The sequence below is a fragment of the Tiliqua scincoides genome, chromosome 13, assembly GCF_035046505.1.
Source record: "Tiliqua scincoides isolate rTilSci1 chromosome 13, rTilSci1.hap2, whole genome shotgun sequence".
NCBI classification, from domain to species: domain Eukaryota; kingdom Metazoa; phylum Chordata; class Lepidosauria; order Squamata; family Scincidae; genus Tiliqua; species Tiliqua scincoides.
The window spans coordinates 17,416,785-17,435,607 of record NC_089833.1 but is presented as its reverse complement, the minus strand read 5'-3'; the positions used below and the strand labels follow the sequence as shown (position 1 = coordinate 17,435,607).

At 47.0% G+C, this 18,823-nt stretch overlaps 1 protein-coding gene across 1 annotated transcript in view; it reads left to right on the top strand.

Annotated features, from left to right (window-relative positions):
- The window catches only part of TRRAP (transformation/transcription domain associated protein), a 112,408-nt gene extending 93,785 nt beyond the window's left edge, over positions 1 to 18,623 (top strand). The window contains exons 66-71 of the mRNA XM_066640438.1: positions 5,527 to 5,752; positions 6,681 to 6,898; positions 9,111 to 9,295; positions 12,804 to 13,007; positions 15,005 to 15,199; positions 17,357 to 18,623. Of these exons, the coding sequence (XP_066496535.1) occupies positions 5,527 to 5,752; positions 6,681 to 6,898; positions 9,111 to 9,295; positions 12,804 to 13,007; positions 15,005 to 15,199; positions 17,357 to 17,641 (1,313 nt within the window). The 3' untranslated portion in view covers positions 17,642 to 18,623. The remainder of the gene's footprint in view (positions 1 to 5,526; positions 5,753 to 6,680; positions 6,899 to 9,110; positions 9,296 to 12,803; positions 13,008 to 15,004; positions 15,200 to 17,356) is intronic.
- The last annotated feature ends 200 nt before the right edge of the window (positions 18,624 to 18,823 follow it).

The window sequence follows — 18,823 nt, the reverse complement described above, 5'->3', positions numbered from 1 at the left end:
CACAGGTCATGGTTCAGGATGTGGACTCACCTCCCTGCATTGCAATCTCTGCGCATGAACTGGAGGTTGTCCATGACTTTGTGTACCTTGGCTCAACGATCTCCGACACTCTTTCTCTCGATACCGAGCTAAACAAACGCATTGGTAAAGCAGCTACCACGTTTTCCAGACTCACAAAGAGAGTCTGGTCCAACAAGAAGCTGACGGAACATACCAAGATCCAGGTCTACAGAGCTTGCGTCCTGAGTACACTTCTGTACTGCAGCGAGTCATGGACTCTCCGCTCACAACAGGAGAGGAAACTGAACGCTTTCCACATGCGCTGCCTCCGACGCATTCTCGGCATCACCTGGCAGGACAAAGTTCCAAACAACACAGTCCTGGAACGTGCTGGAATCCCTAGCATGTCTGCACTGCTGAAACAGAGACGCCTGCGTTGGCTCGGTCATGTCGTGAGAATGGATGATGGGCGGATCCCAAAGGATCTCCTCTATGGAGAACTCGTGCAAGGAAAGCGCCCAACAGGTAGACCACAGCTGCGATACAAGGACATCTGCAAGAGGGATCTGAAGGCCTTAGGGATGGACCTCAACAAGTGGGAAACCCTGGCCTCTGAGCGGCCCGCTTGGAGGCAGGCTGTGCAGCATGGCCTTTCCCAGTTTGAAGAGACACTTGGCCAACAGTCTGAGGCAAAGTGGCAAAGAAGGAAGGCCCATAGCCAGGGAGACAAACCAGGGACACACTACACTTGCTCTCGGTGTGGAAGGGATTGTCATTCCCGGATTGGCCTTTTCAGCCACACTAGACGCTGTTCCGGAACCACCTTTCAGAGCGCGATACCAGAGTCTTTCGAGACTGAAGGTTGCCTATATATATATATATATGAATTGTCCCACTGATAGCCTGTTCTTTGCTGCAGTGGTAGAATGGTCCTCGAATTGGCCTTGGGATGGATGAATGGATAGATAGGTGTTGACCTGTGAGCACCAAGCTTGTGAGAGATACAAAGTAGGCCTATCTTGAGAGTGCTGCAAATGTCTACCTGTGCATCACATATAAAGGGAAAACAGTGGTTGCAGGCTGGTGTATATCCCTTCAAGTGTCAATGCTGTGGCGCCTCTTCCCCTTAAGGAATGCAGATCAAGTCGTCCCTGGGAAGGTGTTGGATAGGCTGCCCCAACCATTTGCTCAAATTCAGTCTGGTCTCCGTAGGAGCTGATGCTATGAACTCCTACGGGTTGTGGCCTCAGTACATTTTTTTTTTCTTAATTTTCAGAGATAGAGACTGGTTGGTTGATTCCAAAAAGACATTTTCACAATCCAGAGATGGCTAAGCAGTTTTGAAATCCCACTTGTACAGCAGTTCTCAAACTGTGGGTCATAACCCAATTTTTGTTGGGTTGTGAAACTGATTAGGCTATGTACAAGCATTGAACAAACTGCTCCTGTACTTGGGGGATGGGAACGGGGACGACACACCTCTAGAGCCTCTGAAAAGTTTAAGAACCACTGCACTTGTAGATTGACACATCATGGCCTATACACTTTTTCAGTCTCCCGACATGGTAGGCAGGATTCTTCCCTTTATGGCCCTCACATCTGTTCTGCTCCCTTACCTGCTGTACTGAGCAGGACTTCAGGTGTGTCGTAAACTTGGGGGGGGGGGTTTGGGGTGCTCAGAGTTCTTGGTTCTCGAACCCTAAAGCCCTCAAGTCCCCCCTGTCCAGGAGTACTGCCACCATCCTGTATGTGCCAGTGCCTCGGTCCAGGGACACTGAAACCCTCTAGGCTTAACTCAATTCCTTGCAGGCACTGAGCGCTTTCTCCAGTTAAAACTTCAGTCCTCAAGTTACTAGACCTCAGTGAGCACTTGGTAGCTTGCTCAATGGCTAGGCAGGATTCTGAACCTTTGTCCCCAACAGACAATGAAACAACTTGGTAAAAGAGATTATTAAGTGCATACGGCAGCAAATGCTAGAGGCATAAACATCTAGGAAACATATCAGCAATAAAATAATAAAGCTACCTGGCTATCTCTATTAATCCCTGTCTCTCACCTGGGTCAGCTTCTCTTGTAGATCTTTTAGCCCCAAGGCTACCTATGAGGCCAAGTGCCCATGTTGGACAATGGAGCTCGCAGCGTACAGGATGTTGCCCCCAAACTCTGTCCAAGAAGGAACCGGACACGCCCCTTGGGCACTCATTATTATACTTCTTATGCTAATAGTGCTGAGGTGACTTCATACTTATTTAGACTGTCCAATCAGAAACTTTTGAGGACAGAACCTTCTAGAAGTGGGTCTGGTTGCTAGCCCTCCTAGTTCTTACCCCTCCCAACTGGAGATCCATAGCTGCATTCCATTCCGCTTGATCAGGCACCTCTCCGTCTACTAAGGTGTTAAACATTCCAAGGGCTTGTAATTCTTGTTGTCTATCCTTTCTGGCCAGCAAAGGAGAGACAACAAACTTTTTGTTTGTTTACTCACATTCTTGCAGCTAGGAACTGCTAACCACTTCTCCGTTACTGACTTAGTTTGGTTCAGGCTTCTACTGCCCACCTCGGCCTAACATGTACATATTCCTGACAAGGTGATGGTGAAGATGATCAACAGAAGCACAGAGAGGAATGCATGTTAGGAATTGTGACTATTTTGTTACCCACTTCAGCGGGATATTTAAGAGGCCGCCATTGGCATCCATATTGCACTTCTGAAGGAAGTTTCAGATTCACTTTTTGCCCTAGCACTGGACGTCGTCTGTTCAAAGAAAACCAATTGCAAGTCCCCCCTTCAGAGGAACACAAACTAAACCCTTGAATGCTCTTTAAGTAGCTTTTGAGATTCTGACCCATGTTTCTAACTCTCTTTTTTGTTTTTAGTTTTTTGGTGGATTAATGCAAATTTGCATTTGTAATTGCCTGTTGATCCACTCGAGAACCGATGGTTTTTTTAAAAAATAATAATTTAGAATGGTACACATAAGCCTTGTTTTGAAGAACAGGCTGGGGGATTATCGCGGAAAGAGAATGTGTGCTTGTGTCTCATTGTATTTATTTTTCTGCACAAGAACTACATTTACAGGCACCTATTGGGTTCCCCACTGAGTATGGCCAGCACTTAGAATTCGACACTTCGCTGCTTTGTAGCTTACATATTGCCACAACAGATATCCATACGGCTTTGTGTTGATTTAGGCCAAGTCCCTGGCTTAAGAACATAAGAGCCCTGTTGGACCAGACCAAATTAATATTAGTACAATGGACTGTCATCCTCAGGGTCAGCATCAGCTGATGCCAAGCCTGCAGCTGGAGGGCTTCAGAGGATCTTCCAGATGCAGCTGGAAGTGGCTTCCAGTTCACGCCTGGGAGGTTTCTGAAGAGGCGGGGGAGGCTGCAGCCCCCAGGTATTGCGCCGTCGCCCCCCCGATTTCAGTATCTGTGGGTGGTCCTGGCATGGATCCCCTGTTGATGCTGAAAGCCCACTGTATTAACAAAGACATCAAGTAGTGTTGCACAAGAATTCTTGCACATGCATTCTGGAACCCACACTTGCTATATATACATGCACGTTACACATCTTAACCCCCTATGGATTGCAGGACCTACCTTCTTCTTGAGTTGAAATTTTACCCCTGCCTTGTTGTCCTTTCTACGATGTGTCCAACTCAGTGATATCCTTGATTGAGACAAGACAAGAAGTGTGCACAGGATTCCAAGTGAGGCCACGCTAGAGTCACATGGTCCTACCAGTTTTATTTTCAGCCTTCTCCTTAATCTCTAGCATAGGGTTTGCCTTTTTCACAGCTGCCGCATGCCGAGTTGACATTTTTCATGGTACTTTCCGCCATGACCCCAAGATCTCTTTCCGGGTTTGTCTCTGCTAGGGACTCCCTCGTTCTGACTTGGAAGAGAGATTTGGTGCAAGCGCTCTCCCCCCCCCCCGAGATCATTGCAGCAAATTTTTCATATTCCAATTCCTCTTTACTGTTGAGCTCAACGAACCATGGTCACTTCTGTCTAATAGGTATTTAAAGGTTGTTTTGAAGATTTAGAGACAAAATATTGCACAGCAGCTTACATTAAGCATCTGAGTGTACAGCCATTTTTCTATAGGTTGCATTCAAGAATCCAGCCCAGGGAATGCAAAAATGGCTGCACTGTAATTTTTGAGAAGTATCTGATAAAGAGTTGGCCTTGTCGTTTTGTGTCAAGTGTGCTGGAGCATTTTTTCATTGAAATTGTCAGGGAATTGTTCAGTATTGTACAGCTCTTGGAATTTAGATGAGTGTAGTGCTGTTTTTAACTTGTTATCTGCGGATATCTCATGTAAATTCTTTACCCCAGGCACGCACACTTATAGCATATCTTACCTGCATCTTTCTAGTAAATTCTAAATTCACTGGACTTTGGGGGAACTTATTTAATTTGGAGGAGCGTATTAATTGTGAGATCCTCGGCCTCAATTGGAACGTGTCGGCTTGAATCGCTTTCGCTAACTGCTCGTCTGTTTCATAGACTGGATTTGCTTGGCTGTGAATGTGTGTGTTAGGCGAAAAATGTAACTGCTGTAATAATTTTGAACGCATACGATAATCATTTGGGCCGTTTTTCTTCATTTTGCCATTGTGCAAATGCCTTTAACAGCCAGAGGGAGAGGGAAATTGCAATGCTGGATGTTTCACTCTGTGCCACGGCACGTTGTCAGAGCCACAAACCATGGTTTGTTATGTCTGGATGCAGCCCTTGTGGGCTGGGTGCGTGTGTGTGTATTTGGTGCTTTTATGCCACCTTTTCAAAAACAAACTCAGAGCAGTTAAATAGGATAAAATACAACACAAGCTGAGCAAAAATTCCAGAGAGCAATGGCTGCAAGACATGATGGCGTTGATAATACAGCATGCAGTAAGCTTTGCCCAATAAAAAAATTTTTAATTTGAAGAAATTGAGTGGGGTGGGCAGTCCCCCATTAAGGAGGGAGTTCCCAAACCTGGGGACAACCAGTGAAGAGGCACTGTCCCTCATACTGCCAGATATTTCTCAGTCTGAGGTGGTCTTGGTAGCAAATTTCAAAGGCTGACCTGGTTCATTGGGAGTAGATGCTCCTTCAGATCATGAAGTCCCAGATCCTGGGAGCTTTAAAAGCCAAATGCAGCCCTTTGAATGACCTGGAAAACAAAGCGCCAGCCAGTGTAGTTGGTGCAAGGTTGGTGTTGTTGGTTCCTAGGTACTTGCTCCCACTAAGAGGCCAGTGGCAGTGGCATTGTGGACCCTTATTGGTTTCTGGTCTGTTTTCAAAAGCAGCCCTGCCTATACCATGGTGCAGTAGTCTAACCTGGGTACGATCACTGCATGGATAACCATGGCTAAGTCTAACCCTTCCAGGTTGGGCCCACAGTTAGTGAACTAATCAAAGCCGGTACAACTCAGAGTGTATTGCTTTGTTTCCAGGACTTAAGTGGCAATGATTCTGGATCTCCATCATCCCTGTTTCTAATCAGCAGGATGCGATGCTTTTGTTGTTTTGCTAGACTTCGACTTCAGCGTGCCCGGCTCTATGAAACTCCATAATCTCATTTCCAAACTGAAGAAGTGGATCAAAATCCTCGAGGCCAAGACAAAGCAGCTCCCCAAATTCTTCCTCATCGAGGAGAAGTGTCGCTTTCTGAGCAACTTCTCGGCCCAGACAGCAGAAGTGGAGATTCCTGGAGAGTTCCTCATGCCAAAGCCGACGCATTACTACATCAAGATTGCAAGGTACATTCAGGGTGGCAAAGCGGGGGTGGGGGGGGGATGGTTGAGAAATGCACTAAAGCCATGGGAAGTCATTTCCTATATGTTTCAAATACTGAATTAATTTCTTTAGAGCAGCAGTCTCCAAGCTGGAGTCCGCTACACACTGAGAACAACCTCCTTACCATTCCACCAGGGAGACACTCATCTTTACAGACAGTCGCCCCCAAACATTGTGCCGGCCAGATGCACGTATCCAGGTGCAAAGCTTGCCGGGCAACAGAACGTGGAAGTGCTTGGCCGGCACAAGGTTTCGGGCAGACGGGGCGTGAAGATGCAAGGCTCTCCGACGGAGCAGTACGGGGTTAACACGATTGCCAGATCCAACCCACCCCACAGGCCGTAGTTTGGAGTTGTGCAAATGTACATACACTGCAGGTTGAGCCTCTGTGACTCTGGTGTAAACCTACAGCATTCTACAGCATGATTTTCAGTGTCTGCCCCCCCCCCACCCGGGAGGGGGTTTCATTGCCAAGAGTATGGAAAACTGACTCTGATATCTACCAAGAGAACCTGTGATTTATTATTATTATTTCTTAATAATAACATCTTCTCCAAATTGAATGACAAAAGGCACAAACTCATCCCTAGAAGCTTTTCATGCAAAAAATGCCAGTTCTGAGCTGAGCTGCATAATGGAAGAAGGCGCTTTTAAAAGGTTGCATCTCATTAGGAACAGTCATAATGGGACTGTTAGTTTTATAGAGGCTCAATAGCTAATACGCTTCCTTTTGTTCGCTTTAAGTATGGAATTTCTTCCCCCCCCTTTAAATCTAGCTTTCATCCTGAAAGAGAGAAATGAAGCTTTAGACTCTGAAAGACCAGGTGCTTTTATCTCTCTCTTTCTTGCTCTCTCTCCCTCTCCCTCCCACCCCCCACTTTTTCATGATAGATTTATGCCCAGAGTGGAGATAGTGCAGAAACACAACACAGCAGCCAGAAGACTGTATATCCGAGGCCATAATGGAAAGATTTACCCATATCTCGTAATGAACGACGCTTGCCTGACAGAGTCCCGTAGGGAAGAACGGGTATTGCAGCTCCTGCGCCTTCTCAATCCCTGCCTGGAGAAAAGGAAAGAAACCACCAAGAGGCACCTGTTTTTCACAGGTGGGTGAGGGGGGCAGTAGCGGGCTGCGGGCCAGACGGCAAGCGGGGGACACTAAAACATGGTGCTCCCTTTCAAGGGCCTGGAAGAGCTGTTGTGACAAGGAACCTTTCAAGATACACTGGGAAATGTAATTAACCTGCGGAACTCCTTGCCACAGGATGTGGTGATGGCACCTGGCCTAGATGCCTTTAAAAGGGTATTGGGCAGACTGATGGAGGAAACGTCCAGCACAGGTTACAAGCCGCGATGGATGCATGCAACCCCTTGGTTCTAGAAGTAGGCTGTCTCAGAATGCCAGGTGCAGGGGAGCGGCATCAGGGTGCAGGTCTCTTGTGGTCTTGTGCGCTCCCTGAGGGATCTGGTGGGCCGCTGTGGGATACAGGAAGCTGGACCAGATGGGCCCTGGGCCTGATCCAGCAGGGCTCTTCTTATGTTCTTATGACTTATTATGCATGTTGCCTTCTGCCGAGGCATCACTTTGCAGCTCAGCCACTGAGAGGTGCTTTGCAAAGTGACACCTTTCTGTTACCCTGCACATGTCTGATCTTGTCTGATCTCGGAAGCTAAGCAGGGTCAGGCCTGGTTAGTACTTGGATGGGAGACCGCCTGGGAATACCAGGTGCTGTAGGCTTATACCATAGTCTTTGGAGACTGAAGGTTGCCAACCACCTTGGTAGGAGCAGTGCTGCCGAAAGGGCAGCCAGTGTGGGATCACCTTGGCAGTGCCTCCCTCCTTCGCCCCTCTTGGTCTTCCTCTTTCCACTTAGTGTTCCTTGCCTTCTGAGGCTTCCTTCCATCTCTTCCTCCTGCAGCCTTGGCAGATGTGGTGCTACGGAGACGCTGGGAGAGCCCAGTTATCATGGGGGGGCGGATAAGGAGCTTCCAGGGAATGCATCCGGCCTGCAGACCTTATGTTTGACACCCCAGGCAAATGGGGAATCTTCCCCCTAACCCCACTGCTGCCACCCCAAAGTAACATTTTGTTTTGTTTCCATTTGCCTGTAAACGTGTGGAAGACTCTGGGTGTTTCTCTTGGCACCGAGGTGCCAGAATTCAACATAAGGTCACCTCTAGCAACTGTTTCAGCATCTTAAAATGTATGCAATTGTGCTTTGGGGAAGTGTTTAAACTTAAACTGTACTCTAAAACAATCTATCAAGCCCATGTCCTGTTGTGCTTGTTAAGCCACTTGACGAAGCCTTTGTGTGCCGGAAAGCTTGTGTGCACGGCATGGTGTTTTTCTACCTCCTAGAGTTTAATAGAGGCAACACAGAAGCAGTCGTTCAATTGTGTGTCAATTCTTCTGTGTAACCAAAAATACTAATAATAAATTTAATGGAAATGTTTTGGAATCACTGAACGAAACGGGAAAATGCCTTGCATTTTTGAATGCAAACAGTTCCGTTGTTTGCAGCGCATGAGCATTCTTTTGGTGGCGGAGTGGAAGGAAAGGACATCATTCAGAGACTACCAATTAAGGCATGTTCCGCCCCCCACCCCACTGTCGAGGGTCCACACACTGTCTGCAGCTGGTGAAACAGGGCCCTAACTCCCATGTCATGTGATGAGGGATGTTGGACCAAAGCAGACTTGTGGAATATCGACAAAGGGAGAATCGTCTTGTCTCCTTCCTTGCTGCCTGCTAGACCTTTTCTCTCTAGATACTGTGCTAGAGTTCTCTGGAGTCTCCTGTCGTTTGGAGCAAGGGTTGGTCTTTTTTATACCAGGAAGAAAAGGTTGCATTTCATGACTTTAAAAGAGCACACCGACAGGAGGTGGATCTCTCTCCGAGCAACTGTTATCCACGTCCTGCTAGGTGGAAGTGAGCAGAAGAGCTAGTGTGGCATTGCAGTTGGGGGGGGTGCATTATTTCTTAGCTCCACACTTCTCCTTTTTGGGAAGTGCTGCCAAATGGCCGAGCGAGAAAAGAATCCAAATTGCGCATGCGAGTGAGTTCTTTTTTGTAGTGGGGCTCTTGAGTGTGCTGCCGAGAACAGAGGCACCACTTGACGCGCACTTCAGTGGATCGCCATAGCCGATACCTGCATGCTGATAGAGCAGTTGCTGTGTTAGATATCCCCAGAACAAGCCCCTCCCCCCTGCAGGGGCAACAAGCTCACTGTGATCTTTCCAGCCATTCATTATGCATTGACTGGGTTTTCTCCTCTCTTCTGTTCTCTTCCCCCCCCTCCTCTTCCGTGTTCTTTTCAGTCCCACGAGTCGTGGCGGTCTCTCCGCAGATGCGCCTGGTGGAAGACAATCCCTCATCTCTCTCCCTGGTGGAAATCTACAAGCAGCGCTGTGCCAAGAAGGGGATTGAGCACGACAGCCCCATTTCTCGTTACTATGACAGACTCGCAACCGTCCAGGCGCGAGGGACTCAAGCCAGCCATCAGGTGTGGTATCCGTCTGACTAATACATCTGGATGCCCTTTTCTTCAGGCCTGTGCTCTTTCCCTCCTTCCTTCTTGGTTTCCTGGCCTTGCGTTGCAGCACATCCATCTCGTGCCTTTTTTCCTCTTTCTATTGGCAAAGTAATATGTCAAAGCACAGCTGCTGGAGGACTGAGCAGGGCCCCTGCATCGCATTAAGGTTGTGGCCAGCTTTCAAAAACACAGAACTGCCAAAGAGCCTCATTACCTCTTTACCTTGTATGATTAATAAGTGCAGTTATGACCATCCAAAAACACAAGTTACGTAACAAAGCGGCTGTTATTGGGTGGCTGGGGGTGGAGTAGGGGCTTGGTAAAACCAAGGATCTAAATCACTGCTTCCCAAACTTTTTTGATTGGCAGCTCCCTTGACCTACTGGGCCATTGGCTGCAGCTCCCCCCTAGGGCTATAATCCTATACATTGCATAGGGCAGCGGGTTTTTTTTGCAAGGATTCTGCAGCTCCCCTGGCTGGTTTTCATGGCTTCCTGGGAAGCCATGGCTCACACTTTGAGAACCACTGGTCTAAATAATACTTATGCAGTGATTATCCTTATATATCATAGTGAGAGTAGCATCTGCATAGGAATTTTTGTACTAGCGATGTCCAAAGTATTCTGCAGGTCCATAGTATGAGCTGGGGTGGCCTGGGTTCAAATGTTGTTTCAGGGCCAGACTTAGACACCTGGGCCAACTGTGGAGCAAACCCCTAATTGGCAGAATACTGTCCTCTTCCCCATGGTAGCTGATGAAATACCAAGACAGGTTCTGTCCTGAAACCTCTTTCTGTAATACATAACCTTTCATTCCCTGCACAGCATAAAATAAACTTTAAGTAACGTGCAGCATCTGTCTCTCTCCCCCCCTTTTTTTTTAAAGTTTCCCACCCCCTTTGTGTTTTTTGGGGGCTCTTCAGGTTGTGAAAATTTAGTCTCTCAGACTAATTTAATTTAAACAAGTGTGATTATTTTTTTTCCCAGTCCACTGGAGTGGGTCCCAACTTTATTTCTCTTCTTAATTAATTAGGCCAATCCATCCTGTAGTAATTAAAATAGGAAGGTAGTGCACAGATGTTTACATGTAAAGCCCAACTTGGTCGCTGACTGTGTGGTAGCATTAATACCCAGATGCTTGGAAAGGATCTCGATGGCAGCCAGAGCACGCAAAGTACCCCTGCAGAGAGCTGAAGGATGAGCCTGAGTCTGGGGGGTGCAAGCTTATGAGTGACAAAGTGATCCGAGGCAAAAGGAGCCAGTTTATAGTTCATCTGTGGCCTAAGCTGACCAAACCCCAACCACAGACTTGAAAATACATTGCAGTCGTAGGAGGCCGCCTTATGTCAGAAGGCCAGGTGCAAGGGAGGGCACCAGGATGAGGTCTCTTGTTACTCTGGTGTGCTCCCTTGGGCATTTGGTGGGCCGCTGTGAGATACAGGAAGCTGGACTAGATGGGCCTATGGCCTGATCCAGTGGGGCTGTTCTTAGGTTCTTAACTACAATTCCCAGGAAGCCTTGCAGGTCTTTTGTTATCTGGTGTGCTCCCTGGGGCATTTGGTGGGCTGCTGTGAGATACAGGAAGCTGGACTAGATGGGCCTATGGCCTGATCCAGTGGGGCTGCTCTTATGTTCTTAACTACAATTCCCAGGAGGCCTTGCAGGTCTTTTGTTATCTGGTGTGCTCCCTGGGGCATTTGGTGGGCTGCTGTGAGATACAGGAAGCTGGACTAGATGGGCCTATGGCCTGATCCAGTGGGGCTGTTCTTATGTTCTTAACTACAATTCCCAGGAAGCCTTGCAGGTCTCTTGTTATCTGGTGTGCTCCCTGGGGCATTTGGTGGGCCGCTGTGAGATACAGGAAGCTGGACTAGATGGGCCTATGGCCTGATCCAGTGGGGCTGTTCTTATGTTCTTAACTACAATTCCCAGGAAGCCTTACAGGTCTCTTGTTATCCGGTGTGCTCCCTGGGGCATTTGGTGGGCCGCTGTGAGATGCAGGAAGCTGGACTAGATGGGCCTCTGGCCTGATCCAGTGGGGCTGTTCTTATGCCTTATACTGAGTTGACCCATTGGCCTGACAACACTGTAAGTCAGCCCTGGCAATGCAGGCTGCAGCTTTCTCCAGGGTTTCAGACAGGGGTGTTTCCTAGCCTTAAAGCTGAACCTGCACACATAAGCAGGAGGAGGGGTGTTTTTAGTGTTGCTGCCTGCCACTGGGGGGGGGGCTGAGGAAGTTCTGGGGTTGGCCAGGCTGACTCTAATGTTGGCTCTGGTTAATATGTGGCAGCGCTTCCCAAACGTACCTGGCCAGTGACACCTTCCCCAGCACTTGGAACCCGGGCGTGAATGGAGATGATGCGTTTCATGTCTCACAATGACACGACCCCCACTCACTTCCAGGTTCGGAGGCTAAATGGCGATAAGAGGCTCTGGGTGGGCAGGTGGGCTTTCCTAAGCATGAGAAAACCACACGCAGGAGCTCTATGTGCCGCGCTGAGCCCCCTGCTGCCATTTGCAGGGTTGCGTTGCAGTCTCCCTGCCGAGTGGCGGGTATCCCACAGTGCCCCCACACGTGCCTTATGCTGCCCAGTTTGGGAACCTCTGATTTAAGGGTATGAGCTTCTGGTTTATTGAGCTCCTGCAGTCTGCACTCACAGCACTTTCTACCATGTTGTGGAGCTTGAAGCCAAAAGCATTTTTTTCTGCTGTTTACTTCTATCAGTTCATATTTATAAAATGCCTAGTATATAATTTACTGTCAGCTCCTTGTTTTCCAGTTCCTTTATGTATGCAAATGTCAGGAATTGTGTGTTCCGTGTAGAAATCATCTACCTTCACAATGCTGCTGCCTTTCTTGCCACTCGCATCTGTGATGTGGGGCAGAAAATCTTCCATTGCTAAAAATGCCACGTTCCATAAAATTTAGTATTGTCAAGAAACGGCCCAATCTGACTGGGTGGTTTCAGAGTGGTAATTAACTTTTTTCCTAGGTGGAAACATATATATTAAATATCTCTCTCACACACAAGGTCTATTTATTTGTAATAGGTGGGTAAATTACAACCAGACATACCCATACTCTAAACCTGCTAACTCCAGATTTCACTCTATTTTAGAGCATTAGAAAAACGTTCAAAATGTGCTGGAAAACCTGCATCACCCATTTTGTCTTTTAAAAAGCTTGTTTCTACTTAATGGTTTAATCCCAGAACCGTTGAAGGGAGTTGTTCCTTGAATTAATTTTATTTGTGACCCCCTTGGCTTTTGGAGTGGAACACGGTACAGCTCTCGGGACTGAGGATTTAAATTAACCTCTGGGAAAAAGTTTGTTTCAGATGTGCTGTGAGAAGATTCTTCCCAGTCGTTGCAGTGCAAGCGAATAATTACAGTTGCAAAAGCCCTCCTGACATCAGCCCAAGAATGATGGAAATCACTTCTCCGCGTTACCTACCCTCTCTTTCCCTTTCGCTTTTTAGGTTCTCCGTGATATTCTGAAGGAAGTGCAAGGCAACATGGTGCCACGGAGCATGCTGAAGGAGTGGGCTTTGCACACGTTTCCAAATGCCACTGATTATTGGACCTTTCGGAAGATGTTCACCATTCAGTTGGCCCTGATTGGTTTTGCAGAGTTTGTCTTCCACTTGAACAGGCTGAACCCCGAGATGCTGCAGATTGCACAGGTACGCCTTCCAGGCTGGCTGCCACGATGACTGCTGCAAGAAGTGATGGCTTGTATTTACTCAGTGTGTGGTCGGTCTGTGGAACTCCTTGCCACAGGATGTGGTGATGGCGTCTAGCCTGGACGCCTTTAAAAGGGAATTGGACAAGTTTCTGGAGGAAAAATCCATTACGGGGTACAAGCCATGATGTGTATGCGCAACCTCCTGATTTTAGAAATGGGTTATGTCAGAATGCCAGATGCAAGGGAGGGCACCAGGATGAGGTCTCTTGTTATGTGGTGTGCTCCCTGGGGCATTTGGTGGGCCACTGTGAGATAGAGGAAGCTGGACTAGATGGGCCTATGGCCTAATCCAGTGGGGCCGTTCTTATGCTTTGAATGCCTTGCCACAGGTAGAACGTCAGTGTTGCCATCTCAAAGCAGTACTTTTTGTTTCATGCATTCACCAGCAAGTTGTTGACTCTCTGTGTGTGTGTGTGTGTGTGTGTGTGTGTGTGTGTGTGTGTGTGCGTGCGCAAATTCGTGGAAGGTCACTTGCCCAGTGATAATATGTCATTATCAATCATAGCTATTATGCTTGGAGATAAGCACAATAGCCTTGGTTGATAATGGCATATTATTAGTAAGAAAATGTATATACCTCTTTTTATCAAAAATGGTTTGCAAAGCAGATTATGAGAGAATCAAATAACTAAGGGCACAAGCCTAACCAGGTCTACTCAGAAGTAAGTCCTATTGTGTTCGATGGGACTTACTCCCAGGAAAGTGAGGTTAGGATTGCAGCCTCAGTGGCTCCCTGTCCGAAAAGGGCTCACAATCAAAAACATCTCGCAGAATACTGACCAGTCACTAAATTGTCCATCAGATTTTTAACAATTGACAAGACACACCAAGCTGCTGGTGAGGGCTCACGTCTCCAAATGGCCCTACTAATAAATGACCCTCCCCCAAATTCCCATAGCACACCTGCAGACCATGCATAGCACACCAATGTGTCATGGCACAATGGTTGAAAACCACTGATCTAAAAAGATGCAGAAGAGACACCAGCAAACAATCACTAGAAAAGACATCATGCTGGAGTAAAGAGGGACAGTTATTCTCTCCCTGCTAAATATAAGAGGAGCATCCCTTGAAAAAGGGCCTCTGTGCCCAACTTTGCAGGGAGGAGGGCTTCTCCATTGTGCCATGCAGCGCCAGCCCAAGACCTCCTGGTCCCTGAGGTCACATGCCAAACTCTGACGCCACACCCTCTCACTGGAGAACCTGGTTTGAACTTAAAGCATCTCCTCCCCCCCCCCCCAAAAAAAAAATAATCTGCAGAAGATCTACTTGTGGTTTTCTTTGAATGGCATCTAACGTGGCCTTTTGTTGTCACCTCGAAATAGAAGCTCCCTCAGTAAGTCACTTGAAAATATGTTTTTTGGAATAGATCTGCTGTTGTTCTTAAAGTGCAAGAGCAGTGACATCCAAATGGCATTCTTTGCATTCAAATTCCAAGGTTCATAGAAACAAAGAGGGGATTTCCCCCCCTCTTTTTTTTCTCAACCCTACTGCACAGCCTTGGCTTTTCAGGTGCTTACTTGGAGAGAACAATGAAGTTACTATCCTGAGTTGAAAAAAAAAAAGAAAAAAAAATGGAGTTTTCTCTCTTCCCCTGAACTCTCCCTGAGTGCCACACAAAAGAGCCCTTTATCTGGGATTGATACCTTGTGAGGAACAATCTTATCTGTCATCTTTATACTTCTGCTAATAAGGAACAGTGTACATTTCTGAGATTCTTGTTGACCTTGCGCATCACTGGTATTGCCTGAGCAATGGGACACTGCCCTCTTTATTCTACTCACATATACACCTTGATTGCAAAAAAGGATTGTATGTGTATATATATATATATTTATACACACTGTTTCCAGACTTAACTGTGAAGCAAAACATGATGTTTCTGCACCTTTCCAGAATTAAATACATGTCTCCATCATTTCTTTTAAACCCTAGGATACGGGCAAATTAAATGTGGCGTACTTTCGGTTTGATATCAACGATGCCACCGGGGACCTTGACGCCAACCGCCCCGTCCCATTCCGGCTCACGCCAAACATTTCTGAGTTCCTCACCACCATCGGTGTTTCTGGTCCTCTTACAGCGTCCATGATCGCCGTTGCTCGCTGTTTTGCACAGCCAAATTTTAAGGTAGGTATAGTGGACACGTTCATACCTGGGACTTTTGGGGTCTCTTGAAATCAAAAAGCTGTCTGCTGATAGTGTAGGATTGGGGGAAGGGAGAGAAGCTGTGGCTGGATCAGGCCTCTGCCCACACTTCTCTACACTGACAGGGCCTCCTCTCCTCCACATTTGGTGTTTGTCTCCATGGGGCGCCACTAAATGCAGCTTTCACATGATACAGACGCCTGGGGGTTTTGTGTGGAGAAACCGTGTTCCTGCCTTTTGCAGTGCATTCTACAGACAGATGTCAAACACGTGGAGGGATGGTGTGGGGGCATGGTTAGCAATCAGCATCAGCCTGTGGGAGTTATGGCGAGTGGAGGTATTCTTCCTTCACTCTATCCTGAAACAGAGCATGGCATCTTTCCTACTGAAGGCCAGAAACCAGTCAGTTGAGAAAGTTGGGGGTTGCAGGGAATTAACAGATGGGGTGAAGATTCAGTATCCCGCTTCAGTTTTCACCCATGACCCATAAACCCCCCCCCCCCCACGACCACACTGCTGCCGTAGTCCCACACTCACCCTGTCCTCTTTTGGGCAGAAATTTCCTATGTGCCCAGTGGTGGTGGCTTCTAGGAGGTTAACAGCCACTTCAGCAGTTGCTGTGGCCTAGGAAATTGGATTCCCCACAGCCGCAACGCATCACAGCAGAGGATGCGTATGCTGGTGTGAAGTTGGAACCTGTTGGAACAAAGCCCCGTGGCATGTGGGAACGGGGTGGCACCTCTAGGACTTGGTGCAAAGCGGTTTGCCAGTAGTGTCCTCTTAAGACGCTGCAGTGCACAGTTGTGTGGTGCGTCCCTCCCGCCATGTCTGAATCGCTGCCATAGATCATAGTATTGAGCCGAAACGTATGGAAAGAGCCCCTAGTTCTGTCCTCTTTAGACAGAATTTTCTGGACAATTAGAGAATGATGTAACTTTTCCTTATCATAGTGCCTGAATTGTATATATGTCTTTTTAAAAAAGCAGCCAGTTGCTACTTCTGTCACCCTGCTTCTCCGACAGACCACAACAGAGTGGGGATAACGCTTACCCTCCGTGTGGCCTGTTAACTTGCCTCAGCAGTTGTTGCAGCTGCACCAACGTCTGCAAGCCGAAGAACGGTGATGGGAATGACAAATTCAGCATCATTTAGTTCCTTTCGAGTAATGCCGCAAATAGGGATTCTTCTTGGCAGCTTGTTAGCAGGGGAGAAGCGGAAGACATATAGTGGTTTTGATGGACTTCCCCTCTTGGCAGGGCGCAGTTTGCAAAAAGGAATGGGCTTGTTTCATTTAAAAACTCCTGCGCTTTACCAGGACGAACCATCTCACTGCAAAGTGGCAATTTGTCGTGGCCTGCATTGCACTGGAAAACACCGTAGTGCACAGGAAAAAACCAGAAAGAAAAATTAAAGAAAAAAAAATCATAGATTGCTGTGTTGGGGGAAGCCACAATCTGGTCATGCCTTTATTAGGACCAACCAAAAACACACAGAAAATTTTCACTGTGTTTTTTAGTTCTCCAGATTTCTTCCACAGCCTGGATGTTAAGCGAAGCAAAAATTTGGGGTGGGGGAGGAGAAGGCCCACAGGTCATGATTTGCAGTTTGTAACAGTCCTAAAATAAAGTGCAGGAGGAATTAAGCAGACTCAATGTAGACTACCCTCATTAGGTGCTGGGGATGAAAGAGAGAAACTGTTGCGCTTCCTAGTCCCAGAGTGGAGGGACAGTCATGACAGTGGTCTCTTTTTATCCATGGGCTCGGCATCCATGGATTTGAATATCGGTGGATGCTGCGTCTGTGGCTGGAGGGCCTCAGAGGTCCTCCCCGATGTGACTGGAAGTGCCTTTCACGCATGAGACCTCCCTGTGCCTCAAAAGACCTCCCAGAAGCTTCTGAAAGGTACTTCTAGTTTGTTGGCAGGTTTCATTATCCATTGAAATTGGTATCCACAAAGGGGTCCTGCTATGGATCCTCTGATATCAAGGGCCCGCTGTATTCTCTCTTCTTCCTCCTCCTCCTCCCAGACATCTACGCAGGCCCAAAGTGGTGCACTTTCGACTATGACTTAGATAAATCCATAATCCCCTTGACAGTTCCTCCTGGTTAAACATGATTATCTTTTCCCCTCTGCTGCAGGTTGACGGCATCCTGAAGACCGTGCTGCGAGATGAGATAATTGCTTGGCACAAGAAAACCCAGGAGGACACCTCTTCCCCGCTCTCGGCCGCTGGGCAGCCCGAGAACATGGATAGCCAGCAGCTGGTTTCCTTGGTCCAGAAAGCTGTGACTGCCATCATGACTCGCCTGCACAACCTGGCGCAGTTCGAAGGCGGGGAGAGCAAAGTGAACACTCTGGTCGCTGCGGCAAACAGCCTGGATAATCTCTGTCGCATGGATCCTGCTTGGCACCCGTGGCTCTAACTGAGCGCTGTGATGTTCTCATTTTGTTATGGGGAAACAAACAGAAAAATGTGAAGAGTGCATTTGAACCCCTGTCTCTGGCACCTTTGGACAGTCTTCAGTGGGATCATGTTTACAAGCATATGCCTGTTCTTACAACTCTCTGAGTAATTTCATGTGCTTGTTACACAAGGATCGTTCTTGTGGACATCGGAAAAGGGGTGGATCAATGAAGCGCGGCAAAGAAGTTTCCTCTTCTTATGTCTGATGTAAGAGTATGGACACTGGACTGATCTGCTGCCTACTCCTAATTATGAACTCTTTTTTTTTATGCTTTAAAAGAAACATAGTATGCCCACCTTGTGGGATTCACCATGTGAAGTTTTTTATAAATAGTGTGTCGTCATTGTTTTATCTTCACCCATACAAAGACTGCTCAAATAATGTGTTCTTCCAATCAGAGATACACGTGAGTTAATGTGCGTTTGTACAGAGATTTTGTAACAATGTATAGAAGAGCCTGTTTTTGGTTTGTTTCTTTCTTTCCAGTAGCTTGTTGGAGAAAAATAATCAAATTGTGCTGCATCTTTTTCTTCCTGATGTGCAAACTAATGTACAGCGGAAACGGATCCATTTCTGAAACCTAGTTTAGTGAGTTGTTTATGCAGAAAAAGAAATTTATAAAAGTGAACTTGTCATTCATTGAGAGAAACATTTGGATGGAACCAGTGTGACACAAATCAAAAAGTATATGGTAAACTGGTGATATATTTTTGAGCGTCAGTGCATTTAAGTATACATTGTTCAAGTAGCTTCTTGGGGAATGATTGTTAGTTTTTATCTTTGTAATTTAAAAGAGAGAGAGAGAGAGAGAAAAGAATGAAATTGCTTTTATTTCAGTCTGTGTCGTCATTTTTTATAAACCCTGCAGTGTTGAGAATGTTATAGTTGAATTTGTACAGAGTGACTTTTCTCAAAATAAATATTTTCTAAAATGCTTTAATGGTGCTCATTTTCCTGAAGTGGACGCTGAAATGGTGGGGAATTGGAATAAAAAGCCACCTGGACAGCTTCCGGAATGGGGGAGAGTTTGGCATTTGGAAATATTCTTGGCCTCGCTATGCTGTGTGCCTGAAATAATTCAGTTCTGCAGTTCTCCCAGGCTTACTGATACATTAAATCAACACAGAAGTAAGAACCACA